Source organism: Periophthalmus magnuspinnatus, chromosome 1 (genome assembly GCF_009829125.3).
Source record: "Periophthalmus magnuspinnatus isolate fPerMag1 chromosome 1, fPerMag1.2.pri, whole genome shotgun sequence".
Taxonomy (NCBI): domain Eukaryota; kingdom Metazoa; phylum Chordata; class Actinopteri; order Gobiiformes; family Gobiidae; genus Periophthalmus; species Periophthalmus magnuspinnatus.
Genome location: NC_047126.1, coordinates 34497803 through 34522519, shown reverse-complemented (window position 1 = coordinate 34522519; position 24717 = coordinate 34497803). Strand labels below are relative to the sequence as shown.

At 40.3% G+C, this 24717-nt stretch overlaps 1 protein-coding gene across 1 annotated transcript in view; it reads right to left on the bottom strand.

Annotated features, from left to right (window-relative positions):
- The window catches only part of LOC117392904 (myosin-10-like), a 79721-nt gene that overhangs the window by 24934 nt on the left and 30070 nt on the right, over window positions 1-24717 (bottom strand). The window contains exons 4-19 of the mRNA XM_055224654.1: window positions 24491-24518; window positions 20920-21022; window positions 19720-19761; window positions 17919-17936; window positions 14823-14915; window positions 13751-13814; window positions 13568-13666; window positions 12958-13101; window positions 11194-11289; window positions 10412-10530; window positions 9510-9662; window positions 8669-8842; window positions 7844-8017; window positions 5976-6090; window positions 2522-2715; window positions 756-877 (exon numbers count right to left, since the gene is read on the bottom strand). Coding sequence (XP_055080629.1) covers window positions 756-877; window positions 2522-2715; window positions 5976-6090; window positions 7844-8017; window positions 8669-8842; window positions 9510-9662; window positions 10412-10530; window positions 11194-11289; window positions 12958-13101; window positions 13568-13666; window positions 13751-13814; window positions 14823-14915; window positions 17919-17936; window positions 19720-19761; window positions 20920-21022; window positions 24491-24518 — 1738 coding nt within the window. The remainder of the gene's footprint in view (window positions 1-755; window positions 878-2521; window positions 2716-5975; window positions 6091-7843; window positions 8018-8668; window positions 8843-9509; window positions 9663-10411; window positions 10531-11193; window positions 11290-12957; window positions 13102-13567; window positions 13667-13750; window positions 13815-14822; window positions 14916-17918; window positions 17937-19719; window positions 19762-20919; window positions 21023-24490; window positions 24519-24717) is intronic.

Here is a 24717-nt window from a genome sequence, read left to right as displayed (position 1 = left end):
TGGAACTTTATTTTTGTGTAAGGATTTTAACATTTAACTCCATCCATCCATGTTCTTCTCCTTATTCAAAGCCGGGTCGTGGGGACAGCAGTCTAAGCAGGGACTCAGACTTCCCTCACCCCAGACACTTCCTCCAGCTCCTCCGGTGGGATCCCAAGGCGTTCCCATGCCAGCCGAGAGACATAGTCCCTCCAGCGTGTCCTGAGTCTTCCTCCTCGTGGGACATGAACACCTCCCCAGCGAGGCATCCAGAAGGCATCCAAAGCAGATGCCCAAGCCACCTCAGCTGTTCCTCTTCACGTGGAGGAGCAGCAGCACTATTCCGAGTTCCTCCTGTGTGACTGAGCTCCTCATCCTGTCTCAAAGGGAACGCCCAGCCACCTTGCGGAGGAAACCCATTTCAGTCACTACCCAAACCAGGACTAAACCAGGTCTAAAGTAGGTCTAAACTAGGTCTAAATCAGGTCTAAACCAGGACTAAACCAGGACGGTAGGTGACGGTAGACGGTAGAGCATAGATTGACCAGTAAATCCAGACCATTGTCTTTGGACTCTGCTCATTCTTCACTACAACAGCGACCGCATCACTGCAGACGTTTTCTGGACTCTAAACCCCTGTAAAAGCCCCCTGTGAATGGGTGTTCAAATTTAGTATTTGAGAAATAAACACTTAAAAAAATACCTCGGGTCTAATCTATATCCTTATTAAATAAATAAAATGTTTATAATGAGTCGAGCAGTAGTTTCTTCGCTACCTCTGTCTGAACTCCTGGAAGACGATGCGATTGGGGAAGCCCTGTCTGCAGATCCGGATGCCCTCCAGGACTCCATTACAGCGCAGTTGGTCCAGAACCAGGTGAGGGTCCAGTTTACCAGCCTGAGATTTAAATAAATAAATAAATAAATAAAATACCCCACCACTCAAAAGTTTTGACACATCCTCTCACTCAATTATTGCTATTATGCAACAAAGAACAAAACATTAAATAACTTTTAGTTTTTTAAATATATTTTAAATTCAAATGCTCAAAGTATTCACCCCGTTGCTTTGTCGAAACATTTTTAGTCGTTTTTTCCTGCTACATAATTCCACATATCTTACTTCATATATTTGATGTCTTCTGTGTGTGTATAAATGTAGAAAGTAGTAAAAATAAAGAAAAACACATTGAATGAGAGGTGTGTCCAGAGGTCCTATATCACACAAAACGGTCTCTTGTGAGCTTTAAGCCATGTTACATTACCTCCTCAAAAACAGACCTGGAGGGTTTTGTTTCATTCACACATGTTTAAAGAAGCCCTTATTATTAGTCTGTCTACATCTCCAAAGTTCAAAATGCTCTGTTCCACCTTGTGATGTCATGAAGTGGTAGTTTTCAAGTTAACACCAACCTTTTACCTTTAGTTCAGTAGAGATTGGCAATTTCGTGACTAAACCTATTCAAATGATTCTAGTGGAGGTGTATGGCGTTTAAAAACACAGCTGAGGACTTCCTGTATTATTATTTCATGACAACAGAAGGGGGAACAATGTTTTTATGTTAATCATGTGTGAATGAAACAAAACACAACTCCAAGTATGTTTGTGATGAGGAAACAACATTAGAACAGATCAGAGAAAATAGTGTAATATGGGCCCTGTAAGTTTTGAACAGTATTTTGCTTTGGCTGTGTGGAGCGCTCGTTCCTTACTCTCTTTTCTGAGCACTAGTTTCTTACCCTCTTTTCTGTGTGAAGCACTCATTCCTTACCCTCTTTTCTGCGTGGAGCACTCGTTCCTTACCCTCTTTTCTGTTGAGTGCTCTTCCTTACCCTCTTTTCTGTGTTGAGCGTTCATTCTTTACCTTATTTTCTGTTGAGTGCATGTTTCTTACCCTCTTTTCTATTGAGAGCTCATTCTTTACCTTCTCTTCTGTGTGGAGCGCTGGTTCCTTACCCTCTTTTCTGTTGAGCGCTCTTCCTTACCCTCTTTTCTGTGTTGAGCGTTCGTTCTTTACCTTATTTTCTGTTGAGTGCTTGTTCCTTACTCTCTTTTCTGTTGAGTGCTTGTTCCTTACCCTCTTTTCTATTGAGAGCTCATTCTTTACCTTCTCTTCTGTGTGGAGCACTGGTTCCTTGCCCTCTTTTCTGTTGAGCGCTCTTCCTTACCCTCTTTTCTGTGTTGAGCATTCGTTCTTTACCTTATTTTCTGTTGAGTGCTTGTTCCTTACTCTCTTTTCTGTTGAGTGCTTGTTCCTTACCCTCTTTTCTGTTGAGCGCTCATTCCTTACCCTCTTTTCTGCGTAGAGCACTCGTTTCTTACCCACTTTTCTGTTGAGCTCTCGTTCCTTACCCTCTCTTCTGTGTAGAGCACTCGTTCCTTACCCTCCTTTCTGTTGAGTACTCGTTCCTTACCCTATTTTCTGTGTGGGGTGCTCGTTCCTTACCCTCTTTTTTTGTGTGAAGCGCTCCTTCCTTACTCTCTTTTCTATGTGGCGTGCTCATTTCTTATCCTCTTTTCTGTTGAGAGCTCATTTCTTACCCTCTTTTCGTGGTTGGGGATGATACAGCGAACAAAGTTGGGGTTGGTGTTTCGCAGAGTTGCCATGAGTCGGGTGAGGGACTCTTTGTAGAGCTGGCCCACTGTGCGAAACATTCCCTTCTTGGTTTTGTAGGTGGCACCAAAGGCCGTCTCGTTCATCCCAGCCACCTGGTCTAAGCCCACTATACGGTCCACTGGAGGAGCAGGCAGAGCAGTTAGCAGCAGTGAAAACCACACAGCAAACACCGTAGGTAAAACATGGTCAGATAGACTGCAGATGAATGGAGACGTCAGACACAAGAAATTGAGGCTATGTCCGAATGTCCCCCCGACCCCTGAGTCACTACACAGAACCACACTCAGTGAACAGCTCAAGCTCAGAAGTGGCTAACTCTAGCAACTTCACACAGCAACAGTTTATTTAAAGGTCCTATATTACATAGAATTGGCTTTTCTGAGCGTTAAACCATGTTCTAACGCTGTTACCTCCACTAAAACAGACTTGGAGTTGTGTTTTATTTCATTCACATGTTTGAGTAACCCTTTATTATTTAGTCTGTCTACATCTCCAAAGCTGTTCCACCTTCTGATGTCATGAAGTGGTAGTTTTCAAGTTAACACCTACCTTTTCTACCTACCTTTTCTCTACCTACCTTTAGTTCACTAGAGACTGGAAATTCTGGGGCTGAAATAATCCAAATGATTCTAGTGAAGGTGTGTGGAGTTTAAAAACACAGTGGAGCACTTCCTGTATTACCACATGACATCACAAGGTGGAACATAGTGTTTTTTCCATTTGAGAGAAAAACTCAATATGGAGGGTTTTGAGTTCAATACGTGTGACTGAAAAAAAAAACACAACTCCAGGTATGTTTGTACCAGGATCATGTAGAGCCGGTTAATACAAACATTTAAAGACCAAAATGACGAGCCTGACAGCAGCAATTACACAGTTACACAGTTTTCTAATGTAAAGTGAATTGGAGCCAGAGTCAATGGAGCTGGAAGAGTGCCCCTGATCACTTCCTATGCCATTTATAAATACAGTCTATGGAACACCACCAAAAATGCCGTGACTCCAAAATAGTGCCCCCTGTAGGGAGTAGTGTGGACATTCAGACACAGCCTACATCTAGTTGTTGCAGTTGGAGTGCACAGCTGTGGGCATGCTACACAATGGCCTACTAAAACATGTGCTGTGCTAATACTGCACTGAAGTTACTGGCAGCTGCAACTTGTGAAATTTATGACGTTTTGGATGAGATTGCACCGTTCAGTCTTGTAAAATGAATTTAAAATACTGCAGAGTGAGTTAAGCTTGGTCAAGTGAAGCGTGACCCGGTGTCTGGACAGTCCGCCATGTGACCTCAGAGCCAAAGTAAATACCGGGAACAACATCTGGTTCCAATTTCCCTCTCCTTCTGTGAAAACACTGTGATCTCATTAAAATGTTGAATTCTTTCCCACCACAAAGGGCAGAAAACCAGGATTTCCCTGGGGGTGGGGTTGGGGGTTAATTACAAAAAAAAGGCTAATCGCTAATCTAGTTTAGCCGCTACCTTAGCTGCTAGTTCAACTGCTTATGGCTGAGACAACATGCAGCCGCGAAGCAGATGGTAGCCGTAGGGACAAACACAGCAACACTCAGATCTGGGCGAAAATACAGAATAATAATGTTGTGAATAGGCCAAACCAGATTGTAAAAGGCTTGTTCAACAGAGCCAGCAGTGAGTTAAACGCTAGTAATGTTAGCTAGTTATTTTGGCCCAGGTCTGCTACAGCATGGCCCAGTTGTTCACCTGAAGGTTCATCCAGACTAGTGTCATAGAATGAAGCCCTTTGAATGCTCTGAATCTCTACAACACAGAGAGAGAGACAGGAGGAAGGAGGCTGGTTTTAAAGTTTTGCATTATGTGAAATCACAATGTAAAGGAACTGCAGCTATTGTTAGTACTTAGTGTAAATGTAAAATCTGTAACACTGTATTTTCCTGTAGAAGTTAATCAGTAAAAAGCAACAGAACTAATTATACCTCGGGATGTAATGATATCTAGATCTCATGGTGCGGTATTTATTGAGAGATGTTGTGTGTACTAAGTAACTCTGAATATGTAACTTTTTCCTTTTAAAATGCCTTGATAAAACTTGGTTCTGTCACAACAAAAATTTAAAAGTGTTTAATGGAACCATTTCTCATAGACTTTCTGAAAAAAAATTATATAAAAGTTCGAAAGCTTGCTTGAGAAATTCAACTCCGTGGAATAATGACAAGACAGCAAGACCTATAATTTTATTTAAAATCTGTTTTTGAAACTTTACAAACTGCCAAGTTATTAAAATCTTGAATTTTAAACATCCTTTTTGGACTTAAAACAACCACGTTATGGATATTAGTTAGCGTTAGCGAACCCTAGGGGTTCGGTGAGTCAGTCTCAGGGGTTCCGTGGAGGTCAAGACACGCACCCGACTCATATATCGAGTCTTCACATGTTGGCCCAATTCAACAAATGCACCCTTTGATGTGTCTATCGAAGTACCTGCCCAACTTAAATGAGCTGTTTGAATGGCATAAAAACACAAAACGACATAAAAACGAAGAAAAGAAACAGACCTTGCTGTGAAAATGACATGAGAGTGGCACTTGCCAAGGTGAAGCCATGCGTTTCTGAACTGGTCGCTCAAAGGCAACAGCAGAAGTCACTGATTTGCAGTAAATATTCATTATTATTCTAGCCTGATGGAAATTAGGTGATGGGTGTGTGTTAAAATGTTAAAAATAATAAATAGCATAAATACAGTATGTTCATTATTGAAATACATATGGTTAAAAATTTTAATAATTTCAGTGTCATTGTAAAAAGGTATGTATGTAATTTGTTTTGAGTTCATGCATTGTATTGGTTTTATTCTTTGAACACAGTGATGTTAATGCACAATTCATTTTGTGCACCAGTAAAACATAAATATGTCTTGAATTTGAATATTGAATATATTTTTCAATAAACAAGAGTTCGGTGAATGTGCATATGAAACTGGTGGGGTTCAGTACCTCCAACAAGGTTAAGAACCACTGGCATAGCTGGTTAGCGTGCAGCTGGTCAGCACATAGCTAGTTAGCACGTAGCTGGTTAGCTTCCATGATGCCTTTGAACTCTTAATATTTAAATTTTTTGAAAAGACTAGAAAAAATGAATGTAAAATCTACTTCTGGAACCTGAGCAAGCATCATAGCTCCAACAGTTCTCCACATAGTCTGCACTGAAACGCAGCAAAGGATCATGATCTATGTAGTTACATCTGTTTATCTAATGCTGCATCATATCAGTGAATTTAAAAAGAGAGATATAATGAGACGGTCCATGATGTTATTGTGACTTTTGATGATACAATGTCATGATATTTCGGTTATTGTTACATCTCTAATTATAGCTATTATGATGGTCTAAACACATACCGTCTTTCCATAGTTCCGCCACAAATTTGTCGGTTGATTGATGAAGAAGAGTGGCCACATTATCATTCAGAGGATCCATGTTCTTCATCAGCCATTCATCAGCTTTATAATCCACCTGTACATTTAGAGAAATGGAACAGGTGAGGACGTGTTCAGTATGGAATTTGTAACAAGTAAATATAAACACTATCAGAACAGAATAATATTGGAAACACCCTTTGTGTGTCACAGTACATGAACTATTATTATTATGGGCTATTATGTCCACTGATCTGAAGCTTGGCAGTTTGAATCTCGCTCTTGACATAAACATCATTGGTTGAGCGGTCAGATCCATTGATCCACAGGAAGGCGGTGCGATTCCAGCTCCCAGATGAATGTTGTCATTGTTGTGTCCTTGAGCAAGATACTTAACCCCTCGCCCCAGTGTCTGTGTACACTGGTGTATAAATGTGCGTATGAGTGGGGAGTGGTTCCTTAATGTAAAGCTTTGGGTGTCTTGAAGGTGGAAAAGCGCTGTATAGAAATGTAACCATTTCCCATTGTTATTCAACAGGTGTAGTTATGCAAGAGCCCTGCCCTTGTTCAGATGGTCACACAGTTCAGTTTAAGTCTTCTCAACAACACAAGTTAAAACATTGTAGAAACCCCCCCCCCCAAAAGAAACAAACAAACAAACAAACAAACAGAAAAAGCCCACCGATCATGCTTTTCTGTGCGTAATGGTCAAATGGTAAGACTCCACTTTTCATGAGATCATTTTTCAGGACTTTTCCACAGACTGACTGGCTGGGCCTTTTCCCACGGGGTGTGGTCGGGCACAGCCCGCAGGATCGACATGGGGCCGTCCTCCTGTGGACCCACGACCCGTGGGAGGATCCGCAAGGAGCCGGTGCATAGAGATCTGGGCGGGAGTCAAAGGCGGGGGCCTCAACGACCGGATCTCTGGACATGGAGAAGGGCTCTGGGGACATGGAATGTCACCTCACTGGGGGAGAAGCTGGGGTAGAGCCTGACATTGTGTGAGAGGTTGAGTGTTACTGACTAGATATAGTCAGCCTCACCTCCTTGCACAGCTTGGGCTCTGGAAAACAATTCCTTTCTTTAGAGTTTCAAAAAGGCAGAAGCGGTGAGCTGGTGTGTGCTTACTGCCCCACAGAGGGTCGCATCCCCGCACCTTCGGATCGGGGACAGGTCTCTCACTGGCCAAACAGGAGTGCAGAGTACCCATCCTTCTTGGAGTCCCTGGGGGCACTAGACAGTGCACTGACCAGGGACTCCGTTGTGCTACTGAGGTTCTACTGAGATTCTGGCAAACAGTCTGATGCCTCTGAAGGGGGAAGTAGTGCTTCACCAACACTGTTTACAGTGCAGGCAGAGACCTGCTGACCGCAACTGGGGTTGTTGTCGGACGATGGAAGGATCTCCTCAATCCCGCCATCAAGTCTTCCGAGGAGGAAGCAGACACTGGGCACCAGAAGGTGGACTCATCCATCACCCTGGCTGAAGTCACTGAGGTGGTGGTCCTTGGTGGCAAAGCTCCAAGGGTAGACGAGATCTGTCCTGAGTACCTTAAGTCTCTGGATGTTGTGGGACTGTCTTGCTGGACTGGCAGACCGGGGTGGTGTTCCCTCTGTTTTAAAAGGGGGGGGGATCTGGAGAAGGCATTCAACTGTGTTCCTCATGGTGTCCATTGGGGGGAGTAAAATAGTAGTAATTTCCTTTTTTTTCTTTAAACCCAACTACTCCATTAGGTGGCAGTAAAAGTTTATTAATCTGATATACAATGATACAGTTAAGCAAAGTGTCGAGACATTTCCCAAAACCTTTTTCTCAATCACTGAACACTGCAACTGTATAAAAAGTACCTTTCCAGCGTAGTGTATGATGCAAAAATCAGCTTTGTCTTTCAGTTGCCGTGGTTTCTGAAACTTGGGGTGAGTCCCCTGCTCCTGAATTAACTTATCAACAAACGTCTTGTCTGTGGCTTTGGGGAACCAGCACTCCTCATCAAGCAGCGCCAAGACGCCTGGGAGGTTAGCCTGAAAACAACACACAAGAACACACTATGAAAAAAGTATAAATTTTAACTTCAAATAAGCCCTATTGTGCTTATGTCTCTCTAGTTCTCATCTCTGACACCTGTGGATCATTATGTTATAATTTACACAATATTCGTTTAAAACCACTTAATAAAAGAAACAAGAAGTCAGTGCTTCCGTGTTAGAAAACTGCGGTGCCCAATAGGAGCTGACGTCGCCATAAACGTCATCACAACAAAGTGCTGCATGTTGTTGACGCCCCCTATGGATAGCTGCACATCACAAACAGCCCCTTTTTTCCCATTTGTACCAAAATGACTATGTGACGCTGCCGAATCCTACGAGTATCACTGACAAAATAGAACTGGAGAAGGAAGTGCGTATAATGCAGTGGGCGCATTCATCACAGCAGGTGAGTACATCACAGTGGGCGTGTACGCTGCAGTGGGCGTTTACCGGTGGGAGTGAAAACGGGGGTAGATCGACAAAATGGAGTCTTGAGAATAAGCGATTAAATATTACTCAAACATGGATCACTCCAAATACAACTTCAGAGACTCAATGAGAAGAAACAACTAGAACATGGTTAATGAGTTGATTTTGCAGAATAGGTCTGTTTTAATTTGATCTGATGGCATTTACACAGATTACCGGTTTCTCGATGAGGTCAATGCAGGGCTGGAGGTCGAGTCCGAAGTCGATGAAGTTCCACTGGATGCCCTCCCGCTGGTACTCTTCCTGCTCCAGCACAAACATGGTGTGGTTGAACAGCTGCTGGAGCTTCTCATTGGTGTAGTTGATGCACAGCTGCTCGAACGAGTTCAACTGACGACGAACAGCAAAAGGGTTAGTTCAATTATTTAAACACTCCTCCAGTATAAAGTAATATACACTATAGGTCAAACGTCTGGACACACCCTCTCATTCTATGCTTTTTCCCTTTAGTTTTACTATTTTCTACATTTTATACACACAGAAAACATCAAATATATGAAGTAAGATATATGGAGTTGGTGGAGCAAACTTGGTAGAGTGTTTGTCCACTGATCCGAAGGTCAGCAGTTTGAATCCCGCTCTCGACATAAACGTCATTGGATGAGAGGGCAGATCCACTGACCCATAGGTTGGCGGTGCGATTCCAGCTCCCACAGTTGAATACTGTCGTTATGTCCTTGGGCAAGACACTTCACCCCAGTGTCTGTGTACACTGGTGTATAAATGGGTGAGTGGTTCCTTGATGTAAAGTGCACTCAAGTGCTTTGAGTCTTGAAGGTGGAAAAGCACTATATAAAAATCTGACCATTGACCATTTAGTACAGTTGTTTAATTTTTTTCTTTCCTACATAATTCCATATATCCTACTTCATATATTTGATGTCTTTCGTGTGTATTTAAAATGTAGAAAGTAGTAACAAATAAAGAAAATCATTGAAAAAAAGCACTGAATGAAACTTTTGACTGGCAGCCTACAGTTTAAAAATATCCTTCAAACCTGGAATATCTCAAATCCTGCTATGTCCAGGATGCCGATAAAAGAGGCCCCTTGTCGTTTGGTCCTGTCCAGAGCTTTGTTAATTCGATGGACAAGCCAGCGGAACAGGCGTTCATATGTGGCTTTGGCTAAGGCCTCTATGGCAAAATCAGCCTGAGAAGAAGAGAAAGTTTAAACATTCTACAGAAAGGAACACATCTGAAACCAAGGACTTACTTTTGCACTACTAAAAAATTTAACTAAAGCCTATGTTGATAATACACACTCTTTTAAATATACCAAACTATAAAACATGGGTGTAATTGGGTCTACACCGTAGACTGTATAAATAAATGGACATAGCTAACCTGCTAGATGCCGTGTTTTAAATAGGAAGTGAACATGAGCTTCCTTCCAGCTCCATCAACTCCAAATCACTTTACAGTATATTGAAAAACTGTGTCCCTTCTCTCTGTAACTGCTGCAGTGAGCCTTGTGTTTTGGTCTTAAAATGTTCGTGTAACGTGTAACCCCGCTCTACACGACCCTGATATTTTTAAAAATTTCGCTACTGTGTCCGTGATTCAAGATATGAACATTAATAAAAGACAAATCAGGCCTTCTGAGGCTGTTCCCGCCAATGTTGGCAACAGATTTGCTTGACAGCGTTGCCAATCATCCACCCCCTGCTAAACCAGTAGTTCTTGCAGGAAGGGGCGTTACCTTCAACAGCCTGGCTGCCCATTGGTTCTTTGGTTGCTATGTTACACGCAGTCAGAATTCCTAATACGGAACTCGACTCCAGTGAGGCTAGTAGTCATTTGACTGGAGCCGAACGCTATGGGTGACGTCACACTCGCTTAGTCCACTTCTTTATACAGTCTGTGGTTTATAGATAAAATTAAAGTGAGCATCCAACCAACCTGCTCTTTAGTTTGCGCTTTCTGGACATAATCTCTGCCCACTTTGATCCGTGGAGTAAGAATGGCTCGGGTGAACTCCATCACATTCATCCCCAGTAAATGACAAAGTTTCTGAGCAGCTAAAAATCACAGTGAAGATTTATTACAGTGTATTGTACCTGTACTTTGAAATGGGCAAAATGTGTTGATGTAATCCTTAAAGGCACCATATGACACTATTTTCTCATCTCTGTTATTATAATGTAATTTCCTTATCACAAACAGACCTGGAGTTGTGTTTTGTTTCATTCACACATGTTCTTCTCTCAAATTGAAAACACTCTGCTCCACCATGATAATACAGGAAGTGCTCCACTGTGTTTTTAAACTCCATACACCTTCACTAGAATCATTTCGGATAATTTAAGTCTTGGAATTGGCAATCTCTATTGAACTAAGGGAAAAAGGAGCTGTTAACTTAAAAATTACCACTTCATGACATAATAAGGTGGAACAGAGCATTTTGAGCTTTGGAGATGTAACCCTGACAGATTAATAATAAAGGATTACTCATAAAGGATTACTCAAACACGTGTGAATAAAACAAAACACAACTCCAGGTCTGTTTTTGAGGAGGTAACAGCATTAGAACATCACTTAAGGCTCATATACTAAACTAAAATATACTCATAAACTAAAAACTTAACTTTCAGTTATGTTACATAGTAAAATTTGTATTGTGCTGGTTGTGTTCTGAGCTGTGTAATGAGATGTGAAAGAGAGTACCAGTGTGCCGTACTCACCAGTGTTATCAGGCATTGAGGCCTGATCGGTGTTTCTCTCCTTTTTGAAGACAATGTTTCCAAACTGAAGCACTGCTGACACTACCTTCAGCATCGCTACAAAACAGCAGCAAATGCGTGACCAAATAAAACACAACTATAACCAAATCACATGAACGTGTTTACGCAGATGAACCTTAACCCTAATGAGATCTGATTTAGATGAACTGATGTAACCCTAATTAGAATGCAATCTCATTTGAAAAAGCACATTTTGGATAATCAAAGTGTTTTCCTGTACAATAGTGCATATAATGGTCTTTAATATATGTGTAACTGTAGGAAACATAATCTACTGGAAATGGTGACATCTATTGTATTTTACTGTTGTTGTTAAGGAAAAAACAAGTTAGTCTTCTGTACTTGTAATCAAATGTGTATTATTAATGTGTGGGGCCCTGGGAGAGCACCTGTCCAAGGACTACACATGCCTACACATGACTACACATGCCCTGGGACAGCACCGGGACTACACCTGTCTAGGAACTGCAGTTGGAAAGTAGCAGGAGCTAAATCTAGTACAAATCAGCTTTTGTTTTGTGAGATTCATAAATCAGGATAAACTGTACAACAAAAAAACAACATCTAAGACTCACTCCCGCAGTTCAAATCCAAACTCAAAAGTGATTTGGACTGGACTTTTCACTCCCAGAGCAAAGCCCCACTTTAAATGTATGTTTTTACTGTATATTTTTTAATTTTGTATATTCATGCTTTTGTATTTGTTTGTTTTTGTAAGGAAATTTTGAGTCTTCAGAAAGGCTCCTAATAAATAAAATGTATTATTTCTTCTTCTTCTTATAATAATAATAATAATAATAATAATAATAATAATAATAATAATAGTTCCAAAACAGAAGTCCTCCTAGTAGGCACCCCATCCACACTCTCCAAATCTAACAGCTTCTCAATCAACATCAACCACTCAACTGTCCATCCTTCCCCTCAGGTCAAGAGTCTGGGTGTCATCCTCGACAGTACACTTTCCTTTCACTCACACATCAATGTCACCCGGTCTGCATATTTCCACTTACACAATATCTCTCGTCTTCACCCCTCCCTCACTCCTCACACCACTGCCATTCTAGTCCACAGCCTTGTAACTTCCCGCATTGATTACTGTAACTCTCTTCTCTTTGGTCTCCCCAGTAAATCCCTCCAGAAACTGCAGCTCCTTCAGAACTCTGCAGCCCGGGTCATAACACGGACCCCACCACATCACCCCCGTCCTACAACAACTCCACTGGCTCCCCATAAAACAGAATTAACTTCAAAATACTAATTACCACCTTCAAAGCAATACACAACCTAGCCCCTTCATACATATCTGACCTCCTCCACATTGCTGCTCTTGCCCGCACTCTCTTCTCCTCCTCCTCTCTCCAGCTCACTGTACCCTCTGCCCGACTTGTGACCATGGGGAACAGGGCTTTCAGCCGCTCTGCCCCCCAGCTTTGGAACTCTCTCCCTCCTGATCTCCGCAACTTAGACTCTCTTCCACTCTTCAAATCCAGACTCAAAACTCACCTGTTCAGACTGTCCTACCTCTTGTAACCAATCACACATCTTTTATCAATCAGTTTTTTGTCATGTTTTGTTGTATTTGTATGTTTTTATCTAATTTTTTATCTTGTTCAGTGTCCTTGGGTGTTTTGAAAGGCGCTTATAAATAAAAGGCATTATTATTTAATATTATGATTATTATGATTATTATTATTATTATACCCAGGATCTCCTCGTGGCCAAAGCTCATGATCTGCATGGCCTCCATCGTTTCGTGGAAGTTGTCTTTGTCCTGTTGGCCTGGGATGGACAGATTTCCATTAGACAGAAAACGGTATTTGCTGAATCCTTCCAGGAGCAGGTCCGCTGCAGACAAAAACATAAATCACATAATCCGTAGTGTCTCATATGCTCTTAGGCCTGTCACCATAATCACTGTATCGATTTATGGTTCAATACTGGAACTATATTTTTGTGGTCAATATTTCTCATGTGTGCTTTGTCTTTGCACTAGTGGGCCATTTTTTGTCATTTTTTTGTCTATATGATCAGATTTAAGCCATTAAATTTGAATTAATAACATGTATGACCCATTACAGATGCAAACTAACAACTAAAGTGTTTCATTCTGCTGTTTATTTATTGCAGCTCATGATTTTTAACAATATTATAGATTAAGAATCTCTTGGGTTTTTGTGTCAGTGGCATAAATGAGTTTAATATTATCGTTTATCATCTAGATTTACTTCAGCGATATATCGAACTTCAAAATGCGTTCAAGACAGGCCTATATGAACTCTGCATGGTTTTAAATCAGTTCAAACTAACTCACATCTGAGATGCTCTCCAGCCCCGGCCAACAGCTGGTAGAAGATGTGGAAGGTGCGTTCATCTTTGGCTTGTCGGATTGCTCGAGACTTTTCTAGTAAATCTGACAGAAGGTTAAGTAAAACAAAAACAAACATTTGGCACAGTGACACAGGTACATTAAGTTTTCATTTTAAAAAAAAGATACAAGTTTCAATATTGGCCCCAACTATATAACCCGTCACATCAAAGTTGACTCTGATGAATTTTCCCTGTGAAGACACAAAAATAAACCTGTTATTTTGAGTTCAGAGGAGCAGGTGCTAGTTCTATTCTTCTAAAATTAATAAAACATGAAATAAAAACTTGTATAATAATTATTCAACTGTTGGATTTTTCATAGAATTTTAATCCATGTTTGAATTTAATGACATTTTTTAAAGAAATGTATGGCTGTATGGCATTCATTTTCTTCTTCTTATCCAGGGCCAGGGTCAGCAGTCTAAGCAGGGGCTCCCAGACAGCTTCTCTGGTGGGACCTCAAGGCGTTCCCAGGCCAGCTGAGAAACATTGTCCCTCCATCCCTGAGGCCTCCTCCTGATAGGACATGCCGGACAGATCTGCATAGCTGTAATGTTTTATGTTTTTATGAGGTGGAAGCATTAATATGAGCCATTTGGGTTTTTTTGCCTCTTTCTGCACCAGCTTTATATATATTGTGTCCTTTTTTTGTTATATGTTGTATACCATATTTTCCGGACTATAAATCGAAGTATAAGTCAAAAATGCATAATAATGAAGAAAAAAACTATAAACTATAAAACTAAAACATGTACATTTGTTTTTCTATTATAACTTACTTGTATCAACATAAAAATAAATAAAAAAAAACCCTATACATTTGTTTTTGTATTATTATAACTTAACCTGTATCTACATAAAAACTATACTTTTGTTTTTGTATTATTATGCCTTAACTTAACCTGTGTCCACATAAAAAAAAAGAAGGAAACTTTTGTTTTTGTATTTTTATAATTTAACTTGTATCTTTAAAAAACCCCAAAACATATTTTTATATACACACACACTTTTGTTTGTGTATTATTATAATTTAACCTAATCTGTGAACTGAACTTTTAACTCTATGTCTACACAATGACCACATGGAGCATAAATCCTTGTATGATGACTTCCCGTCACAGCAGCTTTCAACAGGAAGACCTCATAAACCGTGAACTCTGTGGAAATCCCGCTGTCTGTGTTTTTTTCCAAATACTTACAAATCTTGATGAGTTGTCGTTTTTCACAGTTTTGGCATTCCCGAAAGATTCCAGAATGGGATTGGCCTGAAGAAGCTGACGCTCCAGTTCTCCCTGAAATAAAGCAGAGGATTACTCCATTACCACGTCGACCTCAACATAAATATTCAAATGATTAGCGATTAAGTGTGGGCCACAGGAAAGATCACAGGCATGCAGACAGAGACGTGTGAAAGCAGAAGGGTCCCTGTCAAATACATTTATATTTATGGTGTAGAAAAGTCAATTTAAGACATTAGAATACGCTTTTTATATTGTTTGAAGGTTTATGAGTGACTGCATTTTGGTGAATGTAGGACATTGCGTGCATTCAAACGTAATACTTAAAAGTGTTAACAGTTCCTCAGACGGCCCAACCCAGAACAGTTTTGATCAGACTGAAGCATCAACAACAAATTTTTTCTATTCTTGAACACAGATAGGTTAAACTAGCCATACACTAAAGGATTTTTCAGTCGTAAACTATTTTTATAGTCAAAAAGTCATTAAAAAGCGACAACAAGTACAGACACAAGGAGAATCGGATGAGATTTTTAGACTGCAGCGGGACACGGCAGCGAAGAGCCTGTACACCACAAGCTAAAAGTTGTGAGCGAAGTAAAACGACTCACTCTGGGAGTCTAAAGCATTCCAAAGATCAGAGCATTGCAGTTTTACTTTAGATCCATTTCAAAACATTATCCTGTAGTATGTAAAAACTGTATATACGCATTCCAAATAGGGAGTGCTCACGGGCTGCGCTTCCGGCTTCACTGACTCTGGCTCCAATTCACTTTTCATTAGAAAACTGTGTCCCCTCTCTCTGTAACTGCTGCTCTCAGACTCATCATTTTGGTCTTAAATGTTCTTATTAACCCGCTCTACATGATCCTGTGGTTTATTTCGTTATTTGACTATTGTGTCTGTAAATCAAGATATGAACATTAATAATAAACAAATCAGCTGCCTTCTTTCCCCTAGGTTGCACCCAGGTTTTATTGACAGCGTTGCTAAACGCCTGCACCGCTGATTTAGCAGGGTAAGGGAAGGAGCATTACCTTCAACAGCTTTGCTCCAGATTGGCTCTTTGGTTGCTATCATACTCGCGATCAGAATTCCAAATATGGAAATTCAAATTCTCTAACTGCTAGCCCCGATGAGCTTCATTTGACTGGAGCCAAACACTGTGGGTAACGTCACAGTCATTTAGTCTATGACTTTACACAGTCTATGGTAGTGTGTGATGGGCTCTAATTTAGAGTAGAGTAGAGTAGAGTTTACTTAGTTGCAGTGCTAATGTTAACAAAATACATTTCCTTTGAGGACTGTGGTGGCAAAATACACAATGGGATCAACCCAAAGCTCACTGTTCACAAACTTGCAGTAGTCTGTGGTTGTTTTCATGTGCAATAGCACATGAAAAACAACCACAGAGAGATAATCATCATGGGGAGACCAATTTACCAGTATTAAGGGCTACCACATGGCCTTTCTACAAACCACAGATCTGGCAGAATACAGCTACCAATGGGTGTCAATTTACTGTTGGGGGAAAAAAAATATGACTAAATATATATATATATATGACTAAATCTAACAGACTCCACCTCATCTAAAGTTTGTGAAAAATTCAAACTGGACAAGAGAAGGTTCTAGAGGCGACTGCTCTGTGCCATTTAGGAAAAGTGCTTTTGGACAACTCTTTTTTTGCTTTTCGAGAAGGTCAGACATGGGACCATAGACTGTATATATAAATGGACATAGCTAACCTGCTAGCTGCCGCGTGCTAAACAGGAAGTGATCATGGGCCCACTGCCGGGTCCATTGACTCTGGCTTCAATTCCCTTTACATTAGAAAATTGTGGCTCGTCTCTCTGTAAGTGCTGCTGTCAGACTCGTCATTTTGGTCTTAAAATATTTGTAATAACCTGCATGATCCTGGGGTTTTTATTTTGTTATTATGTCCGAAAATCAAGATATGAACATTAATAACAGGCAGGCGACTTCTTTCCCCGAGGTCGTTCCTGCTAGCATTAACAAAAGTGTTGACTGCCAGGGTTGCTAAGTGCCTACTCTCTGCTAAACTAGCGGTGTGGGTGCGAAGGGGCTTTACCATCAACAGCCTCACTCTGGATTGGCTCTTTGGTCGGCTCCGAATTGGCCGCTATAACTATGCTATAGTGAGTGTGTTGTGTGTATAGTATGTGTGATTCTTGCTGTTCTTTTCCCTGTCATGTAGATTGATTGACATTAACATGTGCTGTCCCTTTACTAAAAAATAAAGATAAGAGAAAATAAGAAACAGAAAATATATAAGCATCAAACACTAATTTAAAAGTTTAGAAGAGAGACTTATTTACACAGATTTACACAGCTTTGGGTTAATGTCGTTTCAACATCTAGTTATAAGCAGCAGATATAGTTACTTTACAGATATTAATATATGGCTCTATAAATAAAGAAGATTTGTTAGGTCACATTGGCACAACATTATATCAGTGTTATTACTGTAACTCAAAGTATAAGTCATAGTTCATGCCAAGTAGTTTTAAGGGCCCATATTACTCTAATTTCTGACATATTTTATGTATAATGTTGTTTCCTCATCACAAACAGACCTGGAGTTGTGTTTTGTTTCATTCAACACACAAACCCTGCATATTTAGAGGTAGAACAGAAAACACTCTGTTCTACCTTGTGATATCAATACAAGAAGTGCTCCACTGTGTTTTTAAACTCCATAAACCTTCTCAAGAATCACTTGGATGATTTCAGCCTTGGAACTGGCCATCTCTACTGAAGGTAAAAGCTGTTAACTTGAAAACTACCAGTTCATCACAAATCCAGGTATGTTTTTGACACGCTAATAACATAATAACATGGCTTAAGCCTCACAAGAGTCAGTTTGCATAATATAGGACCTTTAAAGTATAAAAGAAAAAGTTATACATTATTAATATATTATGTTAATTATCAGATCGAAAGCAGGGCAAATTATTAGTTTTTGAAAGCAGCAGCAGCCAGAAGAAAGGCCCCTCTGTGCTGTGGGTTAAAAGGTAGAAACTATAAACTACTCACATAAAACAGGGCTCCACTCTGTAGACACGGAGACATTCAAACGTTATCACAAAACACACTGTGTGGATTTTAGGATAATATTAAAAGCTTAAGTTTACTATTTAAAGATAAGGTTGTATATGTAGATTAGAAAATGTTTGTGAATGTAAAACATACATTAATACAGGCGTGGTCACTACGAGCTAAACCTAAACCCAAAACAAAAGCACATGGAGACACGAAACTGACCCTTTACACTAAAACACACGCACATGCTTATGTTATGTGTTCTTTAGGGATGCACCGGTACCATGGTATCCGATATTGACAATGATACTGAAATATTTGCTGGGTTGGATATCGGCTTGCAAATGTCGGTTCAGTCAATATCCTGGCTGGACGTGTAAACTAGAGATCGGCCGATATGGGGTTTGTTCATGGTCGACGCTGGTACCGATTATTTAGAAACTAGAGCAGGGGTCACCAACCTTTTTTAACCTGAGAGCTACTTTATGGGCACTGAGTCATACGAAGGGCTACCAGTTTGAGATGCTCTTCTGAAATAACAAATTTTCTCAGTTTGCCTTTAGTTAGTCTCATAGGAAAAGTGTCCCATTTTCACTATCCATTGACAAACCTTTTTAACAAAACATAAATAATATACATTGCACCATGTTTCATAAAGTTATCAATTATGTAATGTTAAAGAAAAATAAGCTTACATATTTTTAAATAAATCTCGGTTGCGTTGTGTGACTTTTTCACCGGTGTCGTGAAAAAGGCCTGTTGTTTACCCAAAGCTGCGTTTAGCTCTGGGCTTGTTCTGCCCATAGTGTGCGCCCCCGTGGGTCGTTAGTGTGGAGTTTTGTGAGACGTGGTGAAGTGTCCCTCCACATTGTGCCGCTTTGCCGTCACCACAGTCACTCCACAAATGCGATATGTGCAGGTTTCTTTTACAGTCTTAAATCGTTGTGAAAGTGATCTCTTTATTTTCTACCATGTTTTGGAGTAAGAAACTGCTTTCAGCGCATCCTCTCACCGCTCGTGAGCGGAGCACTGGTTTTGTCACGCGCACAATACTGACCTTTGAAGTGAGTAGGTCAAAGTTCACCTTAACTTATCTAAACTTCACGTACAATGAACATATGTTTAAGATATTGTCATTTTTAAATCTATATAAACGCAAGGGTGATAAAAAAAAATATAGTAACAGAATAAAATAAAATTTTAGACGCAGCTCATTAGTGAGTTGTGCTATTTTTCAGAACCGGTCTGCGGGCGACTCATGTGGGGCTTGGGGGCGACATGGTGCCTGCGGGCACAGGGTTGGTGACAGGGGTGGTTTTGATCATTTCTACACAAGTTATACGATTTGAAATGGCAAGAAACTTATTCACGACCTCATTTCACTGCCAACCCGTCAGAGAATAGTTTAGACAGTACAATCTTCATGTTAAAATGTTCAACTTAAGCTAAGGGTCACTCCATTAGTCAGGTGGTCAACTAAAACAATATATCAGCTCATGCTGGACATTTAAAGCCAAGAGCCATTTTCGGTCTTTGCTCTAGTATCGAAATATGTAGTATCGAAATCGGTATCGGAGCTGAGCGAGCCGGATCGGTGCATCTCTAGTGTAGGTGAAGGACAACAACAGCAAACAGATAAAGTAATGCAGCACATGGTCTGAGTCAGTCAGGTAAGATCTGAAATTACTTACAACAGAATTTTGTGCCTGACAAGAAAGAGTGAAATAGAGTTGTTTTAAAAATGACCTGATATAAGAACATGGAGTCAGAATAACATGCTTGCATTGATGAGGACTGTGCGGAGACTTGCCTGTTTCACTTGTTTAGGTGATTCTGGCTGTATGTCAGAAACAAACGTAAAAGTTAGATTTTGTGCACAAAGCCATGAGACATCACTTCACTTTTTTTTTTTTTTTTGAAAAAAGGCCTATTTCTAAACTTCAAATGTTGCTGCTGTCACCATGGAGTAGCTGTTGATTTGCCTAGAATGTTTCACAGTGGGCATTAACCTCATCTATTGTCCATGTACTAGTTTGTCTCCATGGAGATAGAGAAGTTTACTGTTATATGTGAGGATACGTCGATATCGATCCTGGTGCTGAAAATTGACGTAGATACTGGAAAAATATTGGATCGGATGTTGGTTCCATGATATCATTTCTGCCGATATTCTCGTTAGATCTCTAAATGGATGTAATGAGAGAGATTGATTGATAAGTTTCTTTTCCTGACCAATGCCAGAATTCGGAAAAGTGTAGGGTTGATTTAGGTAACATTTCCCAAATTATATAATTTGAATTCAGTAGAAACTCATCCAAAACCCTGATTTACTACAAATGTTTGAGAGTAGTGTAGTGGCATTTTGTGCAGTGTCCTCTTCATAGTAAAATGCTCAAATAAGGCTTTATGTGGACTCTTTAGGCAGCAGGTTGATCGAAATAAAATATCAGCCTGTGCTAGAGATTTAAAGCAGATAGCCCATACGCTAAAAAGTGCAAATATCGGCGAAGTATCTCTACCTAAAATGTGTCACAATGCCACTCTGTAGTGATCTGAAGAATACATTATATTTACATAACACTATTGGATTTCCTGTGTAAATATTTCAAATTCAAATTCAGTTTATTGTAGTCATTGTCACAAAAAGAACAACGAAATTGTGTTTGGAGCATCCCATAAAGTGCAATCCATAAGAAAAATAAAAATAAATTTCCAGCCCCGACACTGGTATCGGTGACTATCAGGTATCGGTAGCAACTTACAGCCAAAGTGTTGTTATTGGTATCAGAACTGAACAAGCTGGATCATGCATCCATAGTCAAACTGTGGAACATTCTAGGCAAAGCAACAACATCTCCATGGAGCGTGTCCTGTATCAAAAAAGTATCATAGTGCAGCTTTAACTTGGGTCTCAACAGATAAATAAAGCAGGTGGCAGATTGCACACTGTCATGATATAAACATCGTCCCAGTGTAGTTTTACAGGAGCACTCACTGGAATGTTGTGGTCTTTGCGTCCCTTGTGTGACGAGGCCACGTAGGCCAGGTACTGAATGACTTTTTTGGTGTTTTCTGTTTTGCCTGCGCCGGATTCACCCCTGAAATAGAAAACAAGATCCCACATCACAACCACACACTAACAACCACTGACATAATATGACATTTAGAAGTTATGAGTAAAACCATGGCTCAGACCACAGACTGTATATAAAAAAGAGGACTGAGGGAGTGTGTCGTCACCCATAGGCTGTATATATAAATGGGCATAGCTAACCTGCTAGCTGTCGCGTTCCAAATAGGAAGTGACCATGAGCGCACTTCCAGCTCCATCGACTCTGGCACCAATTCAATTTACACTGAAAAATTGTGTTTGTATTAACCCGCTCTACATCATCCTGGGGTTTTTATTTCACTATTGTGTCCGTAAATCAAGATACAGACAACAAACAACAAATCAGGCACCTTCTTTTGCCGAGGTCGCTCCTGCTAGTGTTAGCAACAGGTTTTTATTGATAGTACACTTCATATTGGTTTAGGTTCAGCAACAGTATGTGCTCAAAGAATGAGGTCAGCTGACTACCGTAATATTCCAAGATGACAATCCCAGGATTCATTGGGCTCAAATTGTGAGAGTGGTTCAAGGAGCATGAGACATCATTTTCACACATGGATTGGCCACCACAGAGTCCAGACCTTAACCCCATTGAGAATCTCTGGGATGTGCTGGAGAAGGCTTTGTGCAGCGGTCAGACTCTACCATCATTAATGCAAGATCTTGGTGAAAAATTAACGGAACACTGGATGGAAATAAATATTGTGATATTGCAGAAGCTTATCAAACAATGCCACATTGAATGTGTGCCATAATCAAAGCTAAAGGCGGTCCAGTGAAATATTAGTGTGTGACCTTTTTTTTTGGCCAGGCAGAGTATATCCTGGCCCGGTCACTCTGTCAAATTTTAGAACCCATTGTGGCCTGTGTGTCAAAAAGTTTGCCCACCCCTGCTCTAGACAAAGGGATGCGACCACACTACTTTTCCTCTAGTTCTGAATTTCCATTCACTTTGTCTCACGTATCATCTTAGTTTCACTGTGACAGGCAAACAAAGATGCCCAGACCAGACGAAGTTTAGATCCTAACCACGACCGAGGTTTAACAGAAGGTTCTAATTTGAATAAACTAGGCATGCACTGAAAACTTCACACTTTCACACAAAGAAAGTGCATCAGCCTCATACTAAAACTGTTGCTATTTTTTGTTTTGATTGTTTATTTGTGAGTTTTAAGATTTTACAATGATGGGTAATAGTGTTTCCCCTTCTTAGTAAACATTCCTATCATTTCAACATAGAAAACAGAATACAAATGAAAGAAAAGGGAGTGACATTCATTTATTTTTGTATTTATTTCGAGCAGATTAATGAACACAAGAAGTCAGTATACATATATCCAGTCACATATGTTTTTCTTATTTAAGCTCAAAAAGGAGTGGTTTACCATTAGAACATAAATGAAATGCTTTTGTATAATTATTTCTATTAAGTATTTAGTTACATTCTCAATATAACATCTCACCTTTTTAGGTTTGTAGATTCAACCCACTTTTCCCAACAAGATACAAACCAACCTTGTTCAGTTATTTACAAAAGCTGTCATCTCTTCCATTTTGTTATACGCAACATTATGATAGATAAGTTTGCAACTAAGCAAATACGTAAGTATGTGCACAGAGAGGACATATCAGAGCTCTGGACTGTTTATTTTAGGCATTGGTGGACATAGACTGTATATATAAATGGACATAGCTAACCTGCTAGCCACCGCGTTCCAAATAGGAAGTGATCATGGGCACACTTTCATCTCCATCAACTCTGGCTCCAATTCACTTTACATTGAAAAACTGTGTGCCCTCTCTCTGTAACTGCTGCTGTCAGACTCCTCATTTTGCTCTTAAATGTTCGTATTAACCCGCTCTACATGATCCTGGGGTTTTTAGTTTACTATTGTGTTTGTAAATCAAGATTTGAACATGAGTAACAGACAAATCAGCTGCCTTCTTTCCCCAAGGTCACTCCCACTTGTGTTAGCAAAAGATTTGATTGACAGCATTGCTAGATGCCTGCGCTCTGCTAAACCGCCGGTGCGTGTGGGAAGAGGAGTGTCATAACGCCGGTTTGTCCTGTCCTCCCGTGCTCTCTCCCCCTACCTGTGTGTCTGGAGCTGGGCGGAGTGCCTGACTTCTCCCGTGCGCACCTGGAGCGCATCTGCAATCAGCACCACCTGCTGCTGAGTATTTGAGAGCTGAGCAGACTACACTCGGCGCCAGACCGTCCGCGTGTACAACGTGAATGCCTCTAGCTTGTTTGTTTCTTGTTGCCTTTTGCATGCGCTCATTTGGATTTTGCTATCCTCCAGACTCCTGCCTCTGCTCGCCCAGCTCCAGCTCCTGCGTTCCTGCCCTGGTGTCGTCTCCTGCTCGTCTCGTCCTCCGTCTTGTCCTGCTCCCTGGCTGTCGCCTGCTCTCCGCTCTGGTCTCCGCCTGTCCTGTCTGTCCTGGTACTGTGCCCGTCCTGGTCCTCGTCCTGGTCCTGTTCTGCTCGTCCTCCCTGCACCGCACCTGCCTGATCCGTCTCCCGCTCCCCGGTTCCTGTACCTGCTTTTGTGAACTGTTTAAAGACTGTATTTTCACTCCCCTGTAAATAAACACTGTTTAAACTCGCTCTGGTCTGCACCTTGGGTCCAAACCCGGCCGTTACGACAAGGAGTTACCTAACAGCCTTGTTCCTGATTCGCTCTTTGGTAACTATGATACTTGGGTTCAGAACTCTACTGCAAATTGGCTCATATAACTGCTAGCCTCGATAAGCTTCATTTGACTGGAGCCGAACGCTGTGGGTAACGTCACAGTCACTTCTTTATACAGTCTGTGGTGGTGGATGAAGTACTCCATTTTGTTACTTAAGTAAAAATACAGTTACAGAGGTAAAAAGTTACTCAAGCAAAAGTATCATGTGACAAAATCTACTTTAGTATTAAAGTACCTGTTAAAAAAATGTGTCTTAAAAGTATAAAGTAAAAGTATTTCACACAAATGCTCATTTGTTAAATTATAAATGCGGTGATATTGATTCAAAATTAGACATATTTAGATCAACAGAAAGAAAACTTTTCGCATGAATTTTGTGTATTTTTTTTTTTTTTTTTTTTTGCTCAAAGCTGAAATTTGAACTCAAAAACTTTAGTCAGGATGTTACCACAAAAATGGTAAAAATAACCCCTCAAATCATATGAAAAGTACTTTTTACTTTTCAATCCAGTTCAAAACTGTCGTGGAGTAGAAAGTACAGATACTGCTCTCAAATGTACTAAAATAAAAGTAAAAAGTATCCACTGTAAAATGTACTTCAGTAAAGTAAAGATGCCTGAAAATTCTACTGAACTTTACTTCGTTACCTTCCATCACTGATTTTAGTTGGTGAATGAAATGTCTTTACTCTATAAACATGAACTTTTTGCATTTATAATTACAGTTTTTGTAATAAGTAGATGGGGAGTCTGCAACTTACGTGCAAAGTATGGACTGATCCTCTCGATCTGTGGAGAAAAAAAGACAAAAATATTTAGAAGAACATAAACCCATCTGTAGCATTTTGAAGCAGCATCATCTGTGAGGTTAAGACTTATACAAACTCTGACATTAAAGACTGATTTAGTCTGAATCCAGTTTACCCCCTTCTTTGGAAATTGAAATGGAGTATTTTAACTTTTGCTAGAAGACGAAAGACAAACACAG